Raw genomic sequence first — 26,790 nt, 5'->3', positions numbered from 1 at the left:
ATGTATATAAAATTTTGCTTTTTTGGACCATTAACTTTGTCTTGACAGGTGATACAGTCTGAAACTGAAATAATAATAAAAAGCCCCTCAGAATACTCAAATACTCAGCCAACCAGCAACACAGCCCAAAAACGTCAGCCCTGCCCAGATCAGCCTGCTCTCAGAGAATCGGCACACATATCGGTGAGAGGACAGCCGATCCGCGCAGCCATAAGAGGCTTGCCTTTCCCTCTGTGACTCGCATTGACCCCGGTTTGACATGGTCCTTCAGAAGGTTTAGTTCATTAGGCAGGTGTGTAAGAGAGGGCCGCCTGGGATGAGGCAGCAAGTGGCAGGAGCTCATCAGCCTCAGGTACGCGCGAGGAGCTCTTAAGTAGCCAAATGGAGGACGTGCTAAACGGCGTCAAGGGTGGAATTCAGCAAGCGGGTACGGGTTCTGCCAGGCCCTGTTCTCACGGCAGGTTTGCAGAGACACGAGCACCGAGGAGTGAGAGTTCAAGTGGTTTAAGGTCATTATCTTTTCTTTGAAGCCAGTAATGAGAGAAAAACAGATGACTTCTCTCTGTGTGTTAGCACGCTGGTGGGGAAGATAGCTGACTGTGAAAGGCTTTGTTTTTATTTTGTCTTTTTTTCCTGCTGGCTTCTGATGGGCTCGGAGACAAAGGCCACCTGAGGATGGTCCTGTGTCAAAAACTGGCAAACTGGTTCTGACTGGAAAAAAAACTTTGCTTAAATGTCATTGTGTTCTTAGAGAACAACAAAAAACATTCTACCATGAATCACCCTCACAACAGAGCCTGAGATATAGTAGCAATGTTATCAAATGGTTTCAATGTAACGATCAAATAATGGAAACATGGTATGTTGTCTAAGTAAGTTGTTATGACCATACCTGATTTAATGTATGCTCTCCAAGACACAATTTACAAGTGTTTTGTCCTTGTGTCATTACATATAACAGCACCTCATATTACATAGCACTTTCTGTGTGGAAAGCCCTAATCACGTAGTGTAATTACATACACTTACATAATAGATAGACATGAGTACCATGTAAGTAGAATGTAGGCACATGTTATTACATTAGGCTTTGAAGGGTTTTCCATACAGAATGAACTGTGTAACAAGACATATTCATGAATTACATAATGTGTGAGGATAATGTATGCTACAATATGTAAGTAAATAGCTGTAATGGGAAGTTTTCCCATTGGACATCTGGAACAATGTTTTTTCTCCCACAGAAAAGGCAAGCCTGCACTCTTTCTGTATTTAAATTGGCCAGATAACAACAAAAAGGGAAATAATGTCTTACATCTGAAAATAATGTTTTTTGTATCAGCTTTTCCTGAACTCCAACAGCTCATATTTATTATAATGAAGATTGTTATGATTGCTTTCTTAAAATGTTACTCTGTGCGTCAATGCCTTGATTAGATCAAAACTTGGTCAACAGCAGTGGTATTTTTGGAAAACACTAAACTGCGTGATTCTTTCACATTCATCCAAGTAATTATAGTCTGTTTTTTTATCATGATGGCATTTTGTAAAGGAAATAAGGCTATATTTAAGAGCAATGTGTCAGGATTCTAATTTAGCTGTAAGATTATTTGAAGACCAAATGCATCTGAATTACATAGTTTATATAATGAATGCTTACATCTTAAATGGAATATTGAATTCATTGCATTGTCTTCTTTACCCACCTGGGACAGACTTTCCTTCAAAGAGGTGAAACATGATATTTGCTATTCAAACAATGTTTCTCATTTGCTTATGACCTTGACAGGAACCTTTTTTAGTCTTTGGCTCTATTTCTCTTTCCACCATTATTGACTCAGCAAGTCACAGCAGTCACCCCAGCGCTTTGAGCTGATTGGTCCTTGACCTGTAAGATGATTGGGCATTGGGGCCGCTGCAGTGCTGTGCTTTAGGACTTTGCCAATGACTTTGCTAATTTGACAGCATAAGAGAATACATTCTTGTTAGAGAAATCCAGATTGCATCTGCACATCGAAATGCTTGCATTGGTAACATTTTTGTATTCCCCAGAGCATGCCTCATAATAAATGGAATGGTTTGATACCAAACCTATTAGTGCAGTGTTTCGTTGACAAGAGTGCCTTGTTGACTGAAAACCTTACACTGTACAATGTAAAGGCATCTGCCAAGCAAGCAAGTACATAATAATAGAGACATTCTTGGGTAAATCAGCCAAAGCCTTCTGTAGCTTTGCCAGCTTCTACTTTAAATTTCTCGGTCCAACAGGATGCTTTGTCGAGGAAGTGAGTGACAACTCTCCCCCTTGGTTGACATTCTCTGTGTGTTTGCTTCTCAGAACAAGGGTGAAGTCAAAGACATTAGTCTTGTTTTGCAAACTTAAGGAAATTAGAAGAGAATTATTCAAAGGTGTACCTGCGATTAAAGTCCAATAATTACCTTACTGCTGGATTTGAGCCTCCTCTATTGGCTCACTCATTGACAATTTGAAAATTCTTCCCATAAAAACAAATAATTAAATAAATATAACTCAGTGATAGCCTCTGTTTGCCCTGCATAATCTACAATGATTGATAACTCAAGTGTAGAGCATTTTGTAAGCAATGCGTCCTGATTTTCTTTTTGTTGGGACATACACATTTTAAGTACATTTATCAGAGAATACGGGGTGTATGCATAAAAATTTATTGTGCTACTAAACCTGACAGGAATGAAGCTTTGCTGTTTAGCGATGCAAATAAGCTTTTACAAGGAGGTTTTATGGCTGCCATGGCATTTGCCATTAAATACGGTAATGCTGACCAACTCCCCTATTTCTACTTTGCATGTCATTGGAAAGATACAGAAGCGGACACTGCCGTGGTATAACTGTTAACACCTGGCTGAGCTTTAAGAGGTGGAAAGCAGAATATCTGATGCAAATAAGCACAGCCTGCATGCTATTGGTTGTAGATTTTCAAGATATGTAGCCATTTTACCTAACGTGACATGAAAACAATAACAGAAGCCACTGGCCATCACTTCCAAGACAATGGCTAGCATTGTAATTTTTCATAATGGCAACCTGCCTAACACAGTAAACCTAAGTAAACTAACCTATGAGTAAAAAAAAAGATGGGAGTTAAGTAATTAAGTAAAATATTCATGAAATATGAATATTAACATTCTGTAAATATTAGTGCATTAAAATGTAACCACACATGAAGTACAGTGTAAATATTTCATTACATGCACTCCATGACAGTTAAAGGAATGGCAAGACATCATAGTCCTTAGTCCTGTATTAAAGGCAGGTGTGACAGAAGATTCACTCCAAGGAAAAAAAAAATCTTCTTCAGCTTTTCCTCACCAGCTAATTAAATTAAAGTAACAATTTAAAAAAAGACAGTCAACACAACAAACTAAAGATAGAACTCAGAACACTTTGTTGCCTTTTCAGACTTTCTTCACCTCGCCTACTGCTGGCTCACTCTTGTTCTCACTCTCCCGGGCTTCCTCTCGCCTTAAATGAGGATTTATATAAATGGTGTTGACACAGATCATCATAAATCAGTCAAAAAACTGGGACTCCCCATATGTAATGACAACCTGATAGATTTTAACAGTCGCCAACAGAAGCTGTGGACAGCTTGCTTGAATGGTGATTCCTCTTTATACATCCGGTTTGGTTCTCTGATCCATGAAGCTGAAAACTTTGTCATGCAGTATAATCGTCAGCTTTGTATAAGGAAAAAAAAGAGGCAGTAATGTTTAAACTGACAACACTAACCCAACTGTCACTTTGAACATATTTGTTTATTTTCTGTTGGTAGATGCATATTAAAGCATTAGGTCATGTGACAGGAAGAACTTGCTATTTCACATGTATGAGGCCATACTGTCTAATGGAGTTGCTATATAAAATACTAAGGAGACTGTGCCAACATAGTGCTTGTTTCTGCCTTTTAATATCTTTTTGCTATCCCCTGTTGCTCCCCAACTATATTTGAGAAAAGCATGCTGCACGCTGTTTTGTAGACACATATAATGAAAAGTTGTAAAGACAGAAATGGAGCTCCTGTCCTGTATGTTTGTTTGTTAATGTCTAATTGTAGATGAAGACATGAGAGTCAGACCAAAATGTGCCAATTGTTTTATAATTGTAGTATCAGGCTAAAAATGTGTGTAAACAGCATGGGAGCGGGGAGAGAGGAGGGTTTCCTTAACCCACACACTGTACGCATTTCATCAGTAACACTGCGTGGGTTTACAACCCTGCGCATCATCTGCTGGCCCACTCTCTGTCTTTATATAATCCCCTGCAATCCCACACACACACATACACACACACACACACACACACACACACAGCCACAGACATACACACACATACACATACACACACACGCATACACACACACAAACACACGCATACACACACATGCACAGTTGCACACACACACACGTGCATGTACACACGCAAAGACACACACACACATAGAGACACAAAGATAAAGACACAATAAATACATGTAGATACATGAACAACACATACACACACACACAAACACAAGCACATTATCATAGACACATAATGCAAGAATAAAACACACATACACACACACACACACACACACACGCGCACACACACTCACACCCTCATCAAATCTCAGACTCACAGCCATACAGACAGCCAGGTTATTTTTGAGTCTCCATAGCACCCAGCAAAGCCATGGGTGCCCTGTCCGTGCAAGTCGGGGAAACAGACTCTGGTTTCCCTCTCACAGGTGACCTCTGACTCGGATTGCCTGGCCTTGCGTGAGAAAGCCTACGTCGAGTGGGTGAGGGTACAAGAAGGGGGCAGCTTGCTTTTGTGGCGCTCGGCATGCGGCGATATTCATAGATGTGATTATTCATGCTGGCAGGAGTGTCTGGGAGTGCTCGGAGCTCGCAGTGCCCATGGCACTCCTTTCCCTGCGTGGGCACCTCAACTGCAACACCCACCCTTCATGTAAGGGCGGTTGCATCATTTATAAGGCTTTCATTTCAGAGATCTGAAGTCATGTGTTACGCATGTACCGTTCCAGAGAGTAGGGGGGGCTGAGAGGAAAGGTCAGTGACCTCATTTCCTCTTCCTCCACCTGTACAATCTCCCATCTCTACCTTGCAGCTAACACAATGTCAGTCTTATTTAACATTTTACATTGGCCATCTAGCACAGTAGCAAATAGTTCAAGGGTACTTTTTTCTTATAACATCCTACATATTTTCCTTTGCTGAACTACTTTTTCACAGTTACTGAGTGTCTGACAATGGACACCCATTTTCACAAGCTACCTCACTCGGCAATTGCTTAAAAAGTTAATGGAAGTGAGCAAATGCTGTCCTTTAGGTTATAACTAAAAAAACTGGAACCCTTTTAGATGCAACATATGTAAAGTATTTTTTTTAATTTTAATTTTTCCTCAAATATGGATATTTAGTGTGACACTTACTCTGTTCTGTGACCTGCAGCCAACCTGGACCTGATCATATATATTATCTGAACTGCTCAGCTGATGGGTACCAAACCTTTTTTATACATATTGCCATGACATGACTTTAACTGTAAAGAAACACTTAACCAGGGAAATTTGCAATGTGTACAGTCCTATGCAGTGTTTATGTAACTTTCTAAAGTAAAGTATGATGATCTGTGAATGGTAAAAAAAAAATATGACATTGAGTCTGGCATGGTAAAGCCCATAGACCCATAGACATGAATGCAGTCTGATCCATGAATGCATACATTAATAGTTAGATATTGTTATATAAGTTTATTTTTTCTGTGATTTGATATGGTCTGTCATTTCAGATGAGCCTGCTTTTCTCGCTGAAAGATTCTAACCCTTTTCAAATAACAAGTACAAAGCAGACGATTAAGTTGTGTTTTAATTTGAGAGTGTAATTAAGCTTGTTGACAAATTTTGCATTAGCGGTGCTGATGAGTTACTCTGCAATACCAACAGTTCATTTTTTCCCCTAGCGTTGACAATTAAGACAAGTGTTTATTCAGTGTTTGTGGATAGATTTATTCATAATTCGTAATTAGCTACATTTCCTAAAACCATGATGTGACTGCGGAATTTTTTTGAGCGCTTGTTCCGATCTGAAAAGGCACATTTCTAGAAATTCCTGTACAGCAGAGCTTAGCGGGAGTGAGAAGTGTCTTTGATGAGGAAATAGCAAAAGTGATGATGATATTGCAAGATCTTATGCATGTAAGGGAATGAGAGAACTCACAGAGAAAAATTAGCACCCTTCCCACGCAAGAATGAAATACTCTCCACCTCTCTCTCCCTCCTGCCTCTGTCACCCTGTCTCTCTCCCTTTCTCTGCTTTATCTCTTTCTTTTCTCAGTCTGCCTGTGAGCACTGAAGGTTTTCAGTTGTGTTTTTGTCATTTTCACAGGAATTATCGATGGCAACGATGGCAAAACATTGTAGGATAAACTCACACACACACACACACACACACACACACACACACAGATATATACATGTTTTATTTTTGTTAAATGAATCTTGGTCAGCATACACAAAAGGTCAGACTTTCAAGACTGAGGCTGCTGTCCACAAGGGCAGGATGTGCAGTTGCAGTCTCCGTCAGTGCTGGGGCCAGACAGAGATTGCAGCTGTAAAGCCCCCCTGCACAAGACCCGCGGGTATGCAGCTCGGTTCAGATCTCACCATGTATGGAGCTTGGGCGGATGTTAGCTCAGCATGAGAGCGGTGAGGAGGAATGGAAGCCCATACTCTCATTGGCTCCAGGGGGTGACACTGTGTCTGTGTGTATTGGAGAGGGGGGCAGGTTCTCAGTGTCCTGAGAAGTCTGAGAGCGAGTCATCTCTGAGCAGGAGGAGGTGAGGATTCACAGCGTGTCACTGGAGGTGAAGCAAGCCAAAGCAAGGGAGGCGCACAGCATGCCACGGTGTGAGGCCCACATCCAGGCCAGCGCCGCTCGGAGGAGAGCAGGATTACACTGACTGTGCTCTACGGACATCATGAAAAACGGCTCCAAATTTCATATTACACCTCAGTTTTATTCTGTTGGTCACATCTGCTTTTTCATTTTTTCTCCTCAAATCCTCTTGAGATGAAATGAACAACTCGTAATCCTGATATCTGACTGTAGCGCTGAGGGTATTTGCTGGTGTTGAGAACAGGCCAACGCATACTCAGCACTGGAATGTAAAATATCTTCAACTGGAGGAAATTATGTCCGTCTATCACGAAAACAATTCTGAGCGTCAATCTAAAGGTTACTTAAAGGGGAGAAAAAAATGATTAAATACATGGCCTGAACAATTTACTTTGGAAAGAGGCAAAGATATGTTCTAGTGGTCAAGGAACTGCATTCGTTCCTAGACAGTTGCAGGTTCATTGCCCAAGTGGAGCACTACTGTAGTGCCCTTGGGCAAAGCACTTAGCATCAGTTGCTTCAGTAATTGTCCAGATTTATGAATGGATAATACGTAAGATATGGAAATTGACCTAGATAAGAATGGCTTTTGAGCAATTTAACAATGCCCTGTAATTTGTGCATTTTTAGTATGCCCAGTCAAGTGCTTCGTTTTCATTAAATTACAAAAAAAATTGACTTCAGAGCCAAACCTGAATGTGCCTCATATGTTTTAGTTATATTATTTTATAAAGGCCAGCTTTAAAACATACAGTATTTGAGAATTTTGTATCCAGAATTATCTAAGCTGTACAATACTAACACTCTTAACAAAGCATTCTCCTAGATGCTCATGGCAAATGTCACATTATTTTCAATATGAACTGTGTGTATGCATGTGTGCGTACGTGTGTGTGTGTGTGTGTGTTTGTGAAGAGGGCAGAGGTTGGAGTGGGCGGTCAGTGTTTACACAGACATTTATGTTTGCAAAATGTTAATATTAAGGTAAATTGTTTTACCATTTTACAGAGAGTGACTGTATTTACTCTTTAACGTTGCCTCCGCCACACACAGTATCACATGATCCTCAGTACTGTTCCGCCTCCCTCTCCCATTGCGATAGATTGGCTCCACATATGCACTCTCTGCCATTACCTGTGGGTGAACACATTACTGACGGGGACTTTGAAGGTGAGACGTGGTTTTCATTTAGCTGGGATTGCAGAGGAGTTCTCAGCCAGCTGCATCTCCCCAGGCTCTCCCATGGCTGTCCGTGAGGCAGAAAAGGCTCTCCCAGGGAGAGGACGGCTCTGAGAGGGACACGGGGAGTCTGTCACAGATATGTTGTTTTATCCAGCAAAGCTCAAACTGTTTGGCTATGCAAATAGATTCAGCATAAGCCCCCCCTGCTGGCAGGCAAGCGGTAAACCTTCAGGATTATTTCCAAACCTGTTGTCATTAACAACTTGGATTTATCTCTTTTCTGTCTTATTATGGAGGCAAGTATTCGCAGACGCACGCAGCTGTGATGCCTGCTGACGATTTGAATGATGAGATACTGAAATCACTCAGCTGTAAAACAAAATATCTGGCAGTCTTACATGTTTTGCAAAACAGCATGTTGCTTTATTATAGATGATAAAAGCACAGATTCAAACAGGTATGAAAACAAAATTGTTCATTTTTGAAGCAACAATAGTGCATAACAAAAGACTGTGCACCTTGCCATCTTCTGCTATATACTGCACAGTATTCTCACCAGATCTCCTTGTTCTCATACGCTCTTGTGAGCTTCTTAACAGGAAACAACACTCGGCATAAGACGTACATGAAAGACAAACCTTCCAAACAGACCATCAGTCTGTAAAACCAAACATAATTAAAAGCTATGTAATTGTCACAATTTATCATTTCTAAAGTGGCAGATATATATAGGTAGGCATCTAGTTAAGAATAATTAAGCCAGTGCCACTCTGTGGGAAGTGGTGCCAAACTGTGCCAAGTGCTATAAATTGCAGGTGAAACACCAAGTGTATGGCCTAATAACACAGTAATTAAAAATACATATTTTAAGTGTTGTGCATTGATGTTTTATTATTTTCATTGATGTTTTATAATTTTCTTTCTTTTGTAAATCACTCAACATTTCATCACATGTATGTTATTAAGGGTCAGTCACATTACTGCTCATTACTATCTAACATAATGTTAGCTGCCCAGAAAACAATATGCAATGTGAGCTTTCATTGTATGTCAATGTACATTCTGTATCATTAATACTGTACTCAATCTAGCTCACAGTCCATTCCACCAAGCTCCAGTCCCTTCTTGCTGATCCACTAAACCACTAGAACTGATCCAAAACACTCCCACCAGACTGGTATACAATCTTCCAAAGTACACCCCTGCCAAATCACTCCTCTCCTCCTCCTCTGGTCGCCGGTCCATCCCTCCCCTGCAGGGACACTGATCCCAGTCCTGTCTCTTGTCTTGCCCCTGAGTTCCCCATGGAATGAGTTCCCTGTTATCACTAGAATGAATGAGGTGCTGTCAATCTTCCGCCACAGACTGTTAACTCCCCCTTTCAGTCTGAGCCCTGGTTGCCTGAATCAGGACTTCTCTCCTTTCTCCTAGCACCTTTAGCCATGTTGCACTCGTAAAGTAGACTTCGGTCAGATTTTGTATTGACTAGGGTTATTTATTGTACCACTGTAAATGCACTATCAACTCTTTGAAGTTGTTCCTTCCCTGTCATATATTAATGCTAGCATGCGCATACCTAGCAGCTTCAAAGCACTTGCTTGCAGTTACCTATATCCGATTTCAACTTACAACCGAAGCTGTATGGTATAAGTTATGTCCAGGAGGTGATAAACCAAATGACTGTTGTTACTGATGGATGGTGTGACTCAGAGGTCATAACCGCCCTCACCCCTACCCAGGTCTGCACGCGTCTGAACATGAGCTGGTATCCTGTAGCTTTCTGATATGCAAATATTCTCGAGACTCTGATCAAAGCACGCTTTAGAGCACAATCCTCTCTCTGTTTGTCTAAAAAACCCATGAACAACTGCTTTCTGTCTGAATAATGCTGTCTGATATTGCAGTCCTCTTACATCACAGAAAGATGTGTCTTCTTTTAACATCTGTGTATCTGCAAAGTGTCTCTCTTTCTCTCTGTCACCTGCAGTATTCATGCTGTGTCCAGCAGACAAAAACTTACACAAAAAAACAACAAAACATGTCAGCTGATGCATTTGTGCCTAGTCAGAAACTTCTCCTCATTAAGCAATTTTTGCTAAATTATGGTTATAGACTGCTCTTCCCAAAGGTTACCATCTGTCAGATTGCATCTGAGTTTTTTAATAATTCACATTCTTCATAAAGTGCATTAATAAGCTCTACCAAAAAGGTGGGGGGGTGTTTTGACTGTATAAATTATTTTACAATCAAAGAAAAGATCTTAATTAAAAAAAAAAATACAACTAGGCACATTTTTATTTATCTATAAAATGTATAGAGATACATTTTACAACACATACCAAATTGCTCTCAGTTTTATTTTTGACAGTTATTTTAATGATGTACTGGCTCCATATAGCGTGGCTTATTGAACAGTAACTTTATGAGATGTGTTAGTTACCTTTCCTTTCTCCTGCCTGTTGATCCTCATCCTTTCTTCTCTTTCTCCTCCACATCATCATCCTATTCTTCATCTTCCTTCTCCACCTCATCAACATCATCACCATTACATATCCATTATCATTCCATTATTTGTCTAGCTAATATCTCTGGCCCAAAATAGCCAATGGTATTTATTTAGAGGTGTGGCTCATCTAATAGCTATCAACGATTAAGTGCAAGCATAGGCTTCGATGGCCTGACCAATGAGCTGATTGCTCCGTTCTCTCTCATCCCTGGCCATTTCGCAGTTATTATTCTACAGCCTGTACGACAGGGCCACGTAACAACAACCTGGTAATTGCAACCATTTCACAGGTAGAATTAGAAGACAAAGGGAAGAGGCTGAAAAAGCTATCGCCAGGCGGCTGTGAGTGAATGGATAAAGGCTTTTTTTTCTGATAAGATAGCGCTATACCTCCCTGATGAGGGATCGTGCTGCAAATATCGAAGAAAAGGTGGTAATGACACAGAACGACTACGCCTTCCTTCCTCGTGACTTGTGTTATTTTTCATTAAGAAGAACATAGGTGCCCACATGTGTCATTTGTGCGGGTCACGATTTGTGTTGTTTGATACCAAAAACTACTTCGCTGTTATTGTACTTCTGTCTGTGTGGGTCTGTTGGAGCCTACTGTGTCCCCTTTGTGTCTGACATGGAAAAGCTGCCTCTTTTCTCCCTGGGGCTCCGTGGCGGGTTCACGGAAGTGTTTATTGAAATTTTTCAGTTGTGTCTCAGTGCAGTGTTTTTTTTTTGTCTTTTGTTTGTTTTTCATGACACATTGAAGTTCGAAAAAACTCAGGCCTAGTTTGAGGAGGTGGGGTTTTTGAGGAAGACAGTGAGCAACTCTGATGGTGATGGGTGAGCCACTCCGCTGCTAAAGGCCTTATCAAGAAAATCAGTGGGCTAGATCCAGGGGGAAAGGGGGTAGGGGATGAATAACAGAGTGGTAGGATTTTGATGCAGCGAGGTGTTATCGCGGGGTCATGGTGGGAGGTGATTAGAGGGGTGAGGGTGGAAGGCTGAAGTATATGGAGAGTTGACGAGCATGTGTGTGTGTCTGTGTGTGTGCGTGTATGTGTGTGTCTGTGTATGTATATGTATACACATGTGATTCAGGAAAACTAAAAAAAAATAAGGAATTGAAAGTTGTAGGATTTATCTCCCAGCATTTTCAGGTTGGAAAGTGCTGTTGATGCAACTTGACTTACTATGGTCAATATCCAGTGGGGAGAATAATCTCTGCATTCAGCTGACATTTGTCTTTAACTGCAGCAGAGAAACTATCTTTGTTAAAGTTAAAGAGTTATGCACAGCTGACTCCAAGGGTAAGTTACAGAATGGTAAAGGTTAACGTGTGCTCTGAAGTTGCTTGGGGCAAGGTGGTTCTGTTACTAGTAAACGTATGCAATGGCAGGCGCTTCTTCGTCAGAGCAGAAGCCGTGGTGTCCCTTACCCAGCATGCTGCAGGTTTCACAGAGTGTCCCAGCCTCTCCCAATAAATGATCTGCTTTATTGGAGCCGCTGCTATTAACACAATAGGACTCACTGAAGTAAATTGTGCTTTATCTCAGAGAGCTGTATACCTTTTTTATTATCATTACAAATGCTGAAATCTCTCTTGTTAAAAGAAAGACCTCTATTTCAGCGCGTTTTTCCAAGTAAATTACCCACTTGAGGCAGGCCATAAACAGCGACCATTTTCAGCGCTCTGATCACATCAGGCAGAGAGGATAGATGTCCCCCATCCAAATTAGGCTTTAACACTGACTGCCACACCATTCGCTTTAAGAGGAACATTTGTGATTCTTGCTCTGTCTGTTTCTTCCTATCCCTCTCCCTTTCTTTCTTTCTCAGCCTCTTTCCCTTTGTCTCTCTCCCTCTCTCCTCTCTCTTTCTTGATCTCTCACTGAAAAAAATAATTTTATAATTTTTCCCACCTTTTTCCCATATGGATATGTCCTCTTTTTTGACAACTGTTAAATAATGAGCTCTCAAAAGTTGGCAACAATTTATCTCCATCTCTTTTTCCCATCTTCACTTTCTCTCTCTGTCTTGGTTTTATAAAGTTGTATAGTCACAGGGATAATTCTGGAGCCATTGTGAGTGGGTGGTCTGTGTAATGTAAAATAATAGGCACAGATTTTTTTAGTCTTTAGTTTCCATAATTTTGGTCTGCAAGGACTTCTCATGAATGAATAAACTTTTAAAGTTTTCTGACAGTGAATCTCCTGTATGGCTGTCATGCCACCACAGAGCAAAACACCGGCTGCCTGCTAGGGTGTATCCTGGCAACACGCAGTGTTTGCTGTTTACATCTCCACTGCATAATCTCCTGATACGCTCTTTATGACACATTTAAGATGAGTCCAGCATGTTGTTGCCACCTACTGGTAGGGGGGCAGAAAACCATCTTTACCTCAAAATTGCAGGTAGATGGATTGAATTATCAGACATGTATGTATCCCCTAAAAACATGGCATAAATAAATAATAAATTCATCAATAAATAAATTAATAAACCAACGTAATTTTGCAAATCTATTTCCTACTCACATTGCAATTTTAATCTCTCATTTAAACATTTAAACCCCTCAAGGTATAAATACCTTGAAATGATTAATTCAGGACTTGAGATAAAACGTTTTTTGCCCTTAAAATTACAGTTTTGACCATCGTCTTATTAATTCAGAACCCTAAATTGGCAAACTGGAGACCTCAAAGTCATAATTCATACCCTTAAATTACTAAGTGGAGCCCTCAACTGAATTAGTAATTTGAGGGTAGGAATAAATTGAGGTAGTAGTACAAGTGAGGTTATAGATTATAGAGTTTATTATTATTATTATTATTATTATTATTATTGTTGTTGGCATTATTATTTCTGACTATGTCCTCTTAAGCGCTTTGACTTCTCTTTACTTGCTGTGCTCTCTTGTTTTTCTCGGCAGCAACGCAGATGAGCCCGTCAGAGCTCCAGGACGTCTTTCAGGAGACCTCTTCCAACATCTTCCAGATCAATGCTAACGGTGAGGCCACAGAAACAGAGCGTGGGTAAACATTTTACCTGCACATGGGAACAGATTAGGCATAAATCTAATCCTGGATTAGGCATGGCTACCTCAGTGAGAAAAGGTACAATGCTATTTATTTAATTATTTTCTATTATCTATCATTTATTATCTAAAGCTCTACTCTGTCATATTTGCCAGTGGTTTATTTCAAGATCTTGCCTTTCATATTTTACAGTTGTTTATTCCCAGGGCAATCATTTTATCCTAAAACTTTCTCATTATATTGGGAGGTGACAGGATTCCTCATTATGGTAGAACAGCTTCATGAATCCCAAAATGGGGGGAGCTATCAAATACTTTCAGCAAGCATGTCATTTTAACTAATCACACTTCTTTGCCATGCTTGGCAGTCTTTTTGGTAGCACATTGAAGCTCCCCCCATTATGGGTTTCATGAACCTTAGCTTTCTCATCCCTAGAGATTCACCAACCTTAGTGATTCCTCCCTGTCTCACACAGTTGTGTCCCTTGAGAAGAGCCTCCAGTCTTTAGGAACATCCAGAGACACAGCAGAACTACGGCAGACTCTGTAAGTCTGACACTGTACCTTTGATTCTGTATTTACTTTACAGTCCTATGGCATACCACAGAACTACAGTGTGATACTGTATTACACTGTCCTACCACATCACACATAGGTCTACGACACAGTACAGATCTGTTTTGATGTGTTTTATCAAACATGGTATTTTATAGACCTATGGTGCTCTATTTTGATGTAAAACATAGACCTACTCCATGATATGGACCTATTTTGCCATACAGGTCTACCCTGTGTTTTATTATACAGACCTTTCATACACTACACATAATATAGGCATGCCAGATTTTTCTGTTTTATTATTATGGGCTCAGTAATTGCTGTGCATCGTTGACACAGTTTATTGACTTCATTACAGGTTCAGGGGTCACAGAAATTAGTGGAAAATATAATGTCCAAAATGGAATAAAATGTGTGGCTTTGATTTATTATTGAAAGTTGAGGAAAAGTGCCCCAACCAAATCTAGGGCTTAATTTTCTCATCTTAATTAAGTGTGATGGAGATGCAGAGCTCTGTGAGCTTCCACTGAATTGCACACACTCCAAATTAGATTTTACAGAGGAGCTGCATCCGTGTGCAACTGTGTCTCTCAACCTGTGTCTGGGAGAAAGTCTCAGGTTCCTTTGAGTGGAGGAGCTGACACCTTTTTCAGTGATTGTTACCTCACCGCTTCCTGATCTCTTTGGAGCCGATATTGACTCTCTTTTCCTTTCTTCCTTCGGGCTGCCGGCCATTAGCATTACTAAATTCGTGGCTGTTGATAAAGAGGCCAATCTGAAATGATTGCTTCTATTTAAAATGCATTACACCCACCATGTCTGCTGGCCTATCATCAATTCCTCTTTATTTATTTATTTAATCTCATTTATTTATTTATTCATTACAAATACCACTGGGAAACAACTGACACTGACTTTGTTGCTCAGCAAACATTGTACTCCCAGATTAGTGGACATAGTGTGACTGGCTGGATGACTGGCTTTTGCTGCTGTTATTCTGGTTCCCTGGACATCTTGCTGTGCAGCTATGTGGTGGCACTGTGCAGTGTATGATGTGTTTATATTTTGTCATACAGCAGATTCATCTAGAGTGATTTGCAAAGCAAGAGTACAAAGAGCATCTAACAAAGTGGTATGAAAAGTTTGTTTCAGCACACGCATATCACACACTAATGCACACACACACCATCACACAGCAATCAAACAAAGCTGACATACACACACTCAGGCACCAGCCAACACACAGGAATTACATAAATGTTTTGAGTGGAACAAGGGCTTATGGGATTTGTAGTCTGGGCTGTGTGGTGCACAGACAGCCACCCTCAGTTACTGTGAAGAAGCAGCTACTGTACGCAGCTTTATAAAGACACCTGACACATTTCGGTGCCCGTATTCTGGAGCCACAGCAGTGTAAAGCACAACCAAAAATGGGACCCGCAGCCACTCAAGACTCACCCTCGTTGCCCTTTAAATCCTCAGGGGAGTTGCGAGGTGCAAAGAGAGATGAGCTCAGCAGTTTGTGTCCGCTACTCTCCCTGACAGAAAAGGCGCTGGAGCATGTGGACTCGAGGTGTCAGGTCTCGAAAGGCAACGTGTTTTCAACGCCCCACTGAGCTGTCAGCCCGGACCGCAGTCTCTCGCTCCGGCCACCCTTTAATGAGTCCTCGGTCACCTTCAGGTGACCAAAGCGTGTCCCGTTGGATGTGGCAGCCCCCGATATCAGTTACCTTGCAGTGAATTGACTGAGAACACACCAAGTATTGGGAACAAGCACTATGAGCATAGAGGGTGGAGCAGAGTATGGGGGATGTACTGCAAGTAAAATTCTAAATGATCTGATATGATAACAAGCATATAATTCCAGTCTGGTATCCTTCCTTTCTTGTATTGAACCGACTTATTTTTTGGTGTTTTTTTTTTAATTAAATTTTCCAGAGTTATTTCTGAAGAGGCTTTGCCATGCCAGTTATTATTTTTTTTAATCATTTGACCTTGGAATGACAGCTTCCGTCTGTGCCAGCCTTAACACAACCCCCCCCCCCACCCATCCGAGTACAGCTCCAGCTCGATTCTGGTAATTTGGGTTTCCACAGCAACCTGAGTCACCAGGGGTCACATCTCCCACGAGCTCCCAGATGGCAGTGGGCACCCCTCCCCTCAGCCCATCCTCCCACCCCATGGCACACGATAGTAGTGGCGTCGTCTCTGAGTGCTGAGATTGTTCTCTGAGTGGAGGGACTGTAATGAGCATTGAGCACGGTGCACCTGAGTGGAGAGAACCTTTGAGTGGCAGGTTAGTGCTAACACATAGAGTACAATCTTCTGTAACCATAAAGTGACACAATTGCAGTGCTCCAACAAGAATGTTCTCGTGAGGATGTTGATCTTTCCCGCAGCAACAATGGTAAAGGATGTTGATGGTTTGTCCTAGTGATGAGGAGGAGTAACATTTTGGGGAGGGGAGCTGTGTGACCTAAAGGGAGGTCACTGAACTCTCTTGAACTGCCATTCATAGAAACCAATTAATCATTTCTGCAGTTGTTTTGTCGAAATTGTAATGGCCATTGTCATTTTTAACAACTGTAATAATAATCAAATGTCAGCTGGCCTAATCATGGTATAGGATGCTAATTGGGTTAATTCCCCCCCCCCCCCCCCCCAAAAAAAAAACAGAACTTTCATTGTTTTGGCTTATTACGCTCACTCAGGACTTCTTGAGGACAATCCATTCTCTCTGCTAGATAAGAGCAGTGAACCATTACAAACACACCTCCACTGCTCACCTTCTAAGTCATGACACAGGTAGGACACCTTTTTCAATAAGGAATTTCTAAACTCAAAAACAGGATTCTCAACCACCAGTGTGGTTTAAAAATACAGTGGTGTGACAGGAAAACAACACAATTCGTTTCTGTTCAGGAGGTGCTGAAATATTCATTATTGCTCCTTACCAGGATGTTAATGTTTGCCTTTTTGCCAGGTTTTCTGTCACCTTTTAAAATTGCTTTGCATGAGGATACCTCATGGCACAAAGGACTGTAGTAAGCCACATACAGCACTTACTTTTGCAGTTTTCTCCAATGAAGTATTAGAATTTTTGATACTATTATATTGGGCAATAATACCTACGCAGCAAACAATTTTACACAAACTGGAGTTATACAGTAAAGCGATGACATTTCATAAGCAAGTAAATGTAGTTAATTTTGCCTCTATTAAAAAATCCACAAAATTAATGTGCTGTGAAATATACTATTCATAAAATGAACATGCCAAATGTGCTTACATTTCTTGCTGAAAAATATACCTTGAAGGCCATTAGCTAAATGAAGTTGCTGCTCAAAAAAATCTATTTTGCAACATTCTTTTTCCCTTCTAAACCTTATTAGTTTTCCTCACTAATTGCTTCACTAAATCAATAGAATATAAGTAATCATAAGCTGTACTGTGAATCAAAGCAAGTTTTTAAACAAACCATGTGACCTCTGTTCAAGACATTTATTTATTTTTTTGCGTCAACTTTTGCTGTTTCCTTAAAGTCTCTATTGTTAGATGACATAATATTTGGACCAATGAGAAAGTCATGAAGCCAGTGGCTCACCAATCAGCAAGTATGTGTGGTAATGTAGTCATTTAGTCATTTATTTTGAGGGTTGGAGAAGATTGGAAGACAATAACAAGTTTCAAATTAGCAAAAAGATACATAATAGATAAGCAACAATCTCAGACACGTATCTTGAGAGTTCAGAATTATAGTTTGTTTTTCTTTTTCTGACATTACTTTGTCAGAATCATGTTATGAACATAATATTGTGCTATGTACCTTTGCTTTTTTAAAAGCAGTTTAAACTTAGATTTAATACAAGATGTAATACAGGAATTTTCTAAAGCTGAAAATGAAAAAAAATACTAATATTTCAAAAGTATATTATTTACAGACAATATAATTCCAAATTTGTTTATGTGATCCACTAAACAACCAATCTATTTATCTCTGCCAACTCTTACTTAAAAACATCAAAGCACACTAAGTGATATCCCTCTGTAAGACGGCATTTTCTCTTCAGCGTTTGATGCAATTGATTCCAAGACAATAAAACAGACCTGCCTAAGCGGGACTCACTGTAAATAACTATAAATAAGCCCAATATCAAACAAAGCGCCTGCTCCACTCAGACCTACACACAAGCATCTGCACTCCTGTACTCTAAGTTTATGACAATAGCTGAAGAGGTTCTGGACAGACTGCCATGATGAATATGTAGAGAGAGCTCTGTTCCCTAACTAAAAATAATCCATCAGGTAATGTGCTGGTGTAGCTACTTCGTCCACCTAAATGAAGCACATTAAGGCAAAGCGTACTTGTTCAGACGATAATAACAGTGTGCTAAGTGCTGGGGGAGGGGGGCGGGGGTTGAGGAGTACCTTTTTCATTTTTTAATGTCTTTGAATTGTGTGGGTTTTGAATTATTTACACAAATGTACCAATGTGAGAATAGCAGGAGTACTACTTCGTTTGAGACTGAAATTTGTTTTCACATGTTTAATTCAGGAATGAAATATTAACTCTTTCAGATTCAGACCAGAAGTATGGGATGAACTTTCGTTTCTCAGTTTTATTTTCACGCCTGCATGCTCACGGTGCAGTACAGTCTAGACATATTAGGAGGGAAGGGGATTGATCAAGCACAACTACTTATTGTAAAGTTATTGGCATAGTCTTCCCCCCAGTATCCTCTCCATAAACTTGCTCATAATGACTGAAGTAAATGCATGAACATTTCATTCGGATATTACTAATCCTGTGTATATTATTGTAGCAATGTCATTGTAAGGAATTCCTGTACTAAGCAGAGATGTGGTTAGTAAGTCAATGAGAGAGCTTTCATCTATCAAACGTCATCCACCAATATGCATTCCACTCTTAAGCAACAGTCTCAAACATCAAAGAGAAGATAAAGCACACATTTCTGGTCCAAGTTTTTATTTGCAGTTCCAAGATAGAGTCCCGCTGGCTTCTCTCAAACTGTGAGAAAGTGTCATCATCCCCTCATGCTTTATCACACCCATACTGTGCTTTCACAGGTGAGGTCAGATAACAGAAAAAAACCCATAGCACCCTACTCCTGCCAAGGCCACAGTAAGTAGGCCACCCCAACTGACATGCCACTCCAAGCCACAGCTAGCGATGAGAGAAAATATATGTCAGTTTCAATAGTGTATTATTATTATTATTATTATTATTATTAGTAGTAGTAGTAGTAGTAGTAGTAGTGATAGTAGCACTGGTAGTATAATGGTGATGAAGTCATCATGGCTATGCTTAAAAATTTTCACATTTTTACACAAAAATGGAACATGTGCAAATGGAACTTTGGAAATTCAGTTTGACAGAGAGAGGGAGTGAGGAGATAAAAGAATACCAATGAAATACCCACGAAAGGCCACACATTCTCCAACAGGGGAGGGGGAACATATAGAAGTTAGGGAAATGAAATGACAGAGTCACAGAGGCATAACAGATGAGGAGAACAAAATGAGTAGGAAGTAAAGTACAACAAAAGTCTGACAGAGAGAAAGAGAGAGAGGTTTCAGAGAGTCGCAGTAACTGTCAAAGCTGTGATTTGCATTTGCTAATTAAAACAAAACACCTGGAAATGAGGGAAGCCCAGCAATGCACACACTGATTGGGTAGGACAAATGTACAAGTGGGGCCTGCCTCTACATTTATGTAGCCCAAACTGCAGACTGCACACAATCCACACAGGCCTATTCTCATATCAGTTCAGTTCAGTTCAAGTGGCTTTACAGGCATGTCAATGAAAGATTTATGTAGCCAAATCACATTTACAACAATCATTACAGATCTGATTGAAATTTAAAATGAATGTTTAAAAGATAAATATAAAATGAACACGTTAATTTGCAAGTTCAGCTAATAGACAACGAATAAAGATACTGGAATTTCTAGAATGGGACATAATTTATGTAATCCATTTATTCATTTGTTCATCTTAATCAGGCAGGTCAACAGGGAGGTCTGCTTAAGACATCAGTGAGGACAAGGCTACAAAGTTGCGTGCCACTGGCTGTGACTAGTGCCTATACACCTCCACCCTCCCTCCTGACTCTCAGACACTGCCACTGTTCATGGATGGTGGTGTCGTCAAAGACATCCCTCTCTCACGGCCACTGAGGACAGAGACCAAGAGTTACAGTGACATCACCGACGCTGTAATTGCAGGACAGCACGTCTTGTCCATGGCTTTGATCTGTTATGTCCCCATAAGACACAATGTTCTCCCAGGGCAACTTTCACTGCTGCACATCCGAACATCTCTATCCAGTGTGCGCAGACTCTCAATTTACTCCCAGTCTCCGCTCCAGTCGTTACATTAACAGGACAGCGCTCGGCAGACGACAGAGAAGAGGAGGAAGAGCATTTCCCCGCGCATTCCTCCCGACAGATTAAATTCCATGGCGCACTGACTTTGAAATTATTTATTTGTCACGGCTGCTCCAGTAAATTTGATTGACACCCTGAGCCGAACCGCACAGCCAGGTCTCACCCCAGGGATATTGAGCGAGTGAGTAAGCGAGTGAGTGTCGCAGAGCAATGTTGAATTGGAGAGATCACACCTGAATTGAAACCTGCCTAATAAAAAATAAATAAGACTTAGAAAAAAAGAGAATATTTCCTTTTTTTTTTTTATTTACATGAAATTTGTAATTTGGGCATGGGGAGGTTGGGGGAGTTTAGGAGGAGATCGTGTTTAAAGTGAAGGCCCAGTATGGCTGCCCTGGATCTGGCAGACTGTTGGACATCCTGCGGTGACTTTGAAGGAAATCCACAGAAACACTGTGAGGATATTGACAGGACGGCTTAGACGCCGGTTTGGTCATGACGTCAGCCAACACATCCGCGTGTATAACGGAGGCTATTGGAATAACGACTGGAACACCGAAAAAACAGCCACCCTCTCTTTTATTTAAGACTCCTCTGAGCCGCAAGTGAACAAGGAACGCATGCTTCTGCTTTAATGAGCGCCGCGGTGGTGCAGCCAAGCATGAAGCCTGACGGAACAATGAGGGAAATGAGCTTCCTGGCATTGCGCATATTGAGGAGGGCGGGCGGAGCTGGGGTTCGAGCCTTCACAGCGGCTCACCGAAACTTTCCCATTAACAATGACTGAGTTCCTCTCAGCTTCCAAAAAGGAAACCGCTCCTACAACAACCACAAAAAGGAATAAAAAAAAGAAACAACGTTGGCTGGATGTAATTATCCCACGGGTGTTCTCCGGATCGCTTTTTGAAGCTCGTAAAAAAATGAGTTTGACGTCACCTATTGGCTGGCTCGCCAACGGGACCCGAATGATGGTGATTCAACAGCCTGTTACATAGCCTGGAATTTTCCCACAGTTTCGATAGATTCTCGGAAAAGCAATGCTCCTGTCCCACCTTGTTGGCAAGACGTTTCCTGAGTAATGCTCTTTTCCAGGAGTGTGGATAGCTGTCAAATTGAATTACTGATTTTTAGATCATGCAATTAAGCAATTTAGAACAATAGAGGGTAAAGATTGTGAAGTGAATTAGTATACAATAACCCCCACCTGTCTAGTCATTGTTTTCACCTATAGATTTTTTTTGTTCTTCCCATGCTGTACTGTATGTTCTCCAGGAATTATAATGAGGGTAAAGTTTCTGTCAGCAAAGCCCTGTTAGATGACACATGAAACCAAGCGATTTGCAAGGTGGGCTTCTGTTGAATCTCATTATATCTTTGCTGAGCTTATGTACTTATCCATGGTGACTTATATAGATTCCATTATTGCATATTATTAATTTTCACCAGCAGATTCTGGTTATGTATAATGGGCTAAAGCGTACGGCTGCAGTGTGGCCCTTGTGGCAGTGATTCTGGTTCCATAAATACAATGCCACACTGCCTCTCTCGTAGACACCCTCATGCTATAACGTATATGCAACGTCTACAGTGCAATAATGTAAATTAAGAGAACACAGACTGTTTAGTGACATAATATGGCAATATAGTAGCAAAAGTAAATTATCTTTGCTATCTTCTGTGCATATTAGTGAGAGAAGCTTGGCACTGAACTGCTTTGAGAGAAGGCAAAATATTGAATGTAATATACACATAGAATCAGGTTTGAGGATGTTCTGTTATGAAGGTGATCTGTTCTGTTTTGGGAGTTTGCACCGAACCTTATAGACACATTTTGGCAGCAGCACAGAGCGTTGTCTGTCTCAGTGCAATATATGTAGGGGACCACTGATCTAAATGACCAGAGAGTGAACTCTGAGTGGCCCTGGATTGAAATATTCATAGTAAACTCATACAATCTGATTTGACTACTTTTTATAACATCTGTATAATGCAGACATGTACCATGCAGACAAACATTCACTGCAGGGCAATACTTCCCTCCCGCTGTTCCCTCTATCAACATACCTTTATTGCTACATTGTTTTATTCAGACGAACCTCCCAGCTGACAACATGGTGAAACAATATTGTATTCCACACTAGTGTTCCTCAGCTGTGTTAGCATTAGGGTGGAGGTAATAGCTCACACTACCCATTGTATTCATGTAAATCATGACCCTCTCCTGCTTCCTCCTCTTTTGGAATTTGTTTCCGCAATACCAGCCTGTGCTTACTAATTCTATTTAAAGCTGCTCCTTCTTCCCTGACCTCAGCAGTGATTCCTGTGTGGGTGGGTGGGTGTGCTGAATGGGATAGGAGTCCTCAGTGTGTAGGAGGAACTGGGAGGTGTGGGCTGGGCCTGGGAGTTAAAGTAGAATGACTGGGGCTTCCTAATGAGGTATGAAGCTGGCTCTGTTTGTGTGTGTGTGTGTGTGTGTGTACGCTTGCATCCGAGGGTGTTTGTGTGTGTGTGTGTGTGTGTGTGTGTGTGTGCGTGTGTGTGTGTGTGTGTGTGTGTGTGTGCGTGTACATGTATGTTTTGATGCATTCATGTGTGTGCTTGTGAGTGCTCTTGTGTGTGTCTGCGTTTGTGTGTGCATGTGTCTTAGAGTACGCATGTGCATGTGTGTGAGTGTGCGTGTGCATACACAGGCCATGGGAGTAAGACTTGAGATGCTTTCCACTATAGTGGGCGGTAAACTGCAGCTTGGATTATGTGGGAGTTAGAGATGAGTGAGAGAGAAGAGAGAGGTGGGAGTGGGGTACTCCGTCATGCCGGATCTAGGGGTGGGGGGGGTGGGGTGGTGGCAACAGAGAGTGGCAGCTCTTCAGAGAGAAGGGGCAAGAGAGGGCACTAAATCACTGCAGGAATTTCCCCATGACATCATCTCCCTGAGACCTGGGAGTTTCCCCTCACTGAGGCAACACCAGGCACTGTGCAACAGATTCAATCTTTCACAAAACACCTCACAGCATCTCTCTCCACAGTAATTTTATCCATCTGAGGCATGAAAGATATTGTTTTCTGAGTCTAAAAAAGAGGTTGCGGGGGCCCCATGATGTGAACAAAACAGTACCTCTTGGCGCCCAAATCTCTGTGTCCTGTGGAGGGGAGCAGTGATTTTAGGCCGGTGCTGTCAGATGGATGAGGGGTCAGGTGCAGCCAGCCGTGCAGCTCCCAGGGCATGATGGGATGTGTGCTGAATAACGATGCGCCATCTGCAACAGGCTGCCTAAGGCTGCAGCTGGGCCATCTTGAAGCGTTCAAAACTTGATGCACTTTTTTCAGATCTAAATTCTTTTTTTGACCAGCATCATTTTCCTAGTCTTAACTCAGAAAATGCCTCTTGCTACACAGCTACACAATGCTTTCTCTTGGTCTTGGATTAAACACATTAGAGTTTCAGACTTTTTTTCCTTAATGCCAGGTCACCAGTGCTTTCCAAGTACTGACTTCTCTGACTTTTTCCAAGTTTAACTAATTCAGATGTAAAATAAAGTGAAATGCTGAAAATCCGATATTAGGTCTAGGAAATCTTGCTATTACAAAACACCATGTCCTGTCATCTTCAATGTACTTTTTCACACTGCTCTCAGCTGTCATATTCACTGGTCACATTTGTTCTCAACATTTTCATTCTATATATATCTTCCAACCTTGTTATGACATCACACAAGTTCTTGGAGAATATTTTCACTGTCACCTTGGTAACCCCCTCCCATTTTGAAGCCGGTGCTGGTGGATAGCAGCAGGCAGGCATCACAGTAGGTTCATTCCTCCTCCAGCTGCCCAGGTGCATCAGCATATCCTCATAATTAGGCCGCTTTAAGCCTGACAAATGGAAAGCAGTACATTGCTTTATACATACTCCCCATCACCACCCTGCAGTGGGTAACCCTGTACTTAGGGCCCATCAGATCCCTCAAGTTTGTGTAACAGCAGAGGGAAAGGCTTAGCGGTGTTAAGTATCAAACCTATATATGTGTCAGTTAAATTGTTTAGAGTTACTCTCTCTTTAAAACAATTTAAACCAAAAATCCCATAATATGGATTACAGTGTAAAATGCCATCGTAATTCTTGTTCATCTTCATCATCATGATCTGTTCCATAAAATGGAGTGCTGACAGAGCTCTCGAGTTACCCATTTTAGCCACCAACAGAATCCTTTAAATGAATGAATGCAGACTCATTGTCTGAGTTATTTTCGATGAGTGAAAGCCGTTGTTCTCAGGCAAGATTCTAACCATTGTGAAGATGAAATACTTTACGTTGGTGGGTGTTTCAGCTCAAACCCTCTGTCCTTAATGCACCCTCTATTACTGCTAACCTTGATTCCATTGTACTCTGTGTTCGTCACAGGCAAAATGAATAAGTAAATAGCTAACTTATTTAAATTCTTTGCTTAGAGCTGGGCGCCTCATGTACTGTCCAACACATCTTTCCGGAACGATCTGGCATGTAGAATCAACACCTAAAAGAGGACAGGCTTCCTGATCAGCCTGCTTTGGCACCTGGCCCTAATGTAAGAATCAAACTGCAGCCAACCTGCATAGGTGGTGTTCAGCGATGCCTCTGTTTACAGTAGATCTTCCCCACCTCCTCCACCCTGCTGTTGCTGTAGCTGCCGATTCTCTGCTGATCTCCCACTCACTTCTTCGTCTGCTCTGCCTGCCTCATAGCAACCAAATCACTCTTCCCCCCCATTCCCACCCCTCCACCTCCCTATCCCACCGCGCAGGCAGCGGCACTCTCCTCGTTAGGCTCCTAATTGGAGTGCACGCCGCCTCGCCGCAAACTCCGGCGTGCTAATTTCCTGGAGGGCCTCCATCTCCATGGGCAACTGCCAAGGAGTCCTCTCACCTGCTCTCCGTGACCCATCCTCAAAGTTCTTTAAGTTTGCCTACAAGGGGGTCAGAGTGTCTGAACCAGTATGGTTCCCTTTGAGAAACTATTCCCACCACCCCAGTCCAGGGAGAGACAGGTGGTAATGGGAATCCTGGCAGAATGAGACAGACTCGTGCCTAGGTCGACAGGCAGTCAGATCCCCAGGGGAACACACCGCTGCAGGCCAATTAATTCACTTAGAGCAGGGCTGCTGCCCTCTCTGTCAAATTACCCATCATCCACCAGGAGGTCCTCCAGGAAACCCTGATTCCCTGAAAACCTCTCTGCCTCTTTCACCAGAGCAATATTGCACAGTACAGTGTGGAAAAAAAGATTAAGAAATGCATTATTTATTGGCTTAGAAAACAGCAAACTTCCATGACAACAAATTATCCATTTATATAGCTGGATATTTACTGAAGTAATCTTGGTTCAGCACCTTGCCTGAGTGTACAACAGCAGTGCCCCAGGATTCAAACCCACAACTCTCAGGTAGCTAATCATCATCCTAACCACAATGTCACAGTATGACCTCTGGCCTATGGGTGAAACTGTGTGCTTTTTTTTGTGCGTTTGCTGCATTTTATAACAGTATGGTCATCATGGTGTATTGAGATGGAACATGGCTCAAGTTTAGGGTTGCGGTGAGAATCCTATTACAGTCCTGTTACATCTGAGCCACAGGTGTTCAATGGATGTATGCGCTTTATATCTGTTTTCAAATGCATTCCCTTTTCCTCAAAGCAAATCTTCCCGTGAAAACGTTGCCCGACCTTTCGAGCTCCCACACCGATCGCCAGCCCATTAACCTGCCCAGTGAGACTTCTCCACCGCCAGCGTTAGCAAAGGCCCCAGTTTCAGGTATAAGGTAGCGCGTCAGAGGAAGAATGTACCTGCGTTATTCGTTATTACCGAGGGTGCGAAGGGAAGGAATGAAATCCTTCACAGCACACGCTGCCAAAAATGGCATCAATAATGAAATCAGATCAGGGGTGTGCTGCAGGGTTAGCGGTTTTTCATTTGCGGGGACGGCGTGAGACTGACGATGACGTGAAAGACAGGAACGATAATAAACCCTCCTGAAAAGCGAAATCTCATGAATGCACTTTTTTTTTAATTAACCCTTCATAAAAGTTCTTTTTTAAAAAAACGTGATGATTATTCTATAATATGGTCTTATAATGGTGCGGCTGATGTAATCCTTTTGGAGAAAAAAAAGACACTGTTTCCAGGGAAGCTTTCAT

The 26,790-nt window shown here is 41.5% G+C and overlaps 1 protein-coding gene across 2 annotated transcripts in view; it reads left to right on the top strand.

Moving 5' to 3' along the window:
* Positions 1–26,790, top strand: part of tsnare1 (T-SNARE Domain Containing 1) — a 132,590-nt gene that overhangs the window by 25,301 nt on the left and 80,499 nt on the right. For both annotated transcript variants that reach the window (XM_036539351.1, XM_036539352.1), the window contains exons 3-4: positions 13,551–13,628; positions 14,132–14,201. In XM_036539351.1, the coding sequence (XP_036395244.1) occupies positions 13,551–13,628; positions 14,132–14,201 (148 nt within the window). The remainder of the gene's footprint in view (positions 1–13,550; positions 13,629–14,131; positions 14,202–26,790) is intronic.

The sequence above is a fragment of the Megalops cyprinoides genome, chromosome 10 (genome assembly GCF_013368585.1).
Source record: "Megalops cyprinoides isolate fMegCyp1 chromosome 10, fMegCyp1.pri, whole genome shotgun sequence".
NCBI classification, from domain to species: domain Eukaryota; kingdom Metazoa; phylum Chordata; class Actinopteri; order Elopiformes; family Megalopidae; genus Megalops; species Megalops cyprinoides.
Note: the sequence above shows the minus strand (reverse complement) of the source record. Positions and strands in the feature narration are given on the sequence as shown.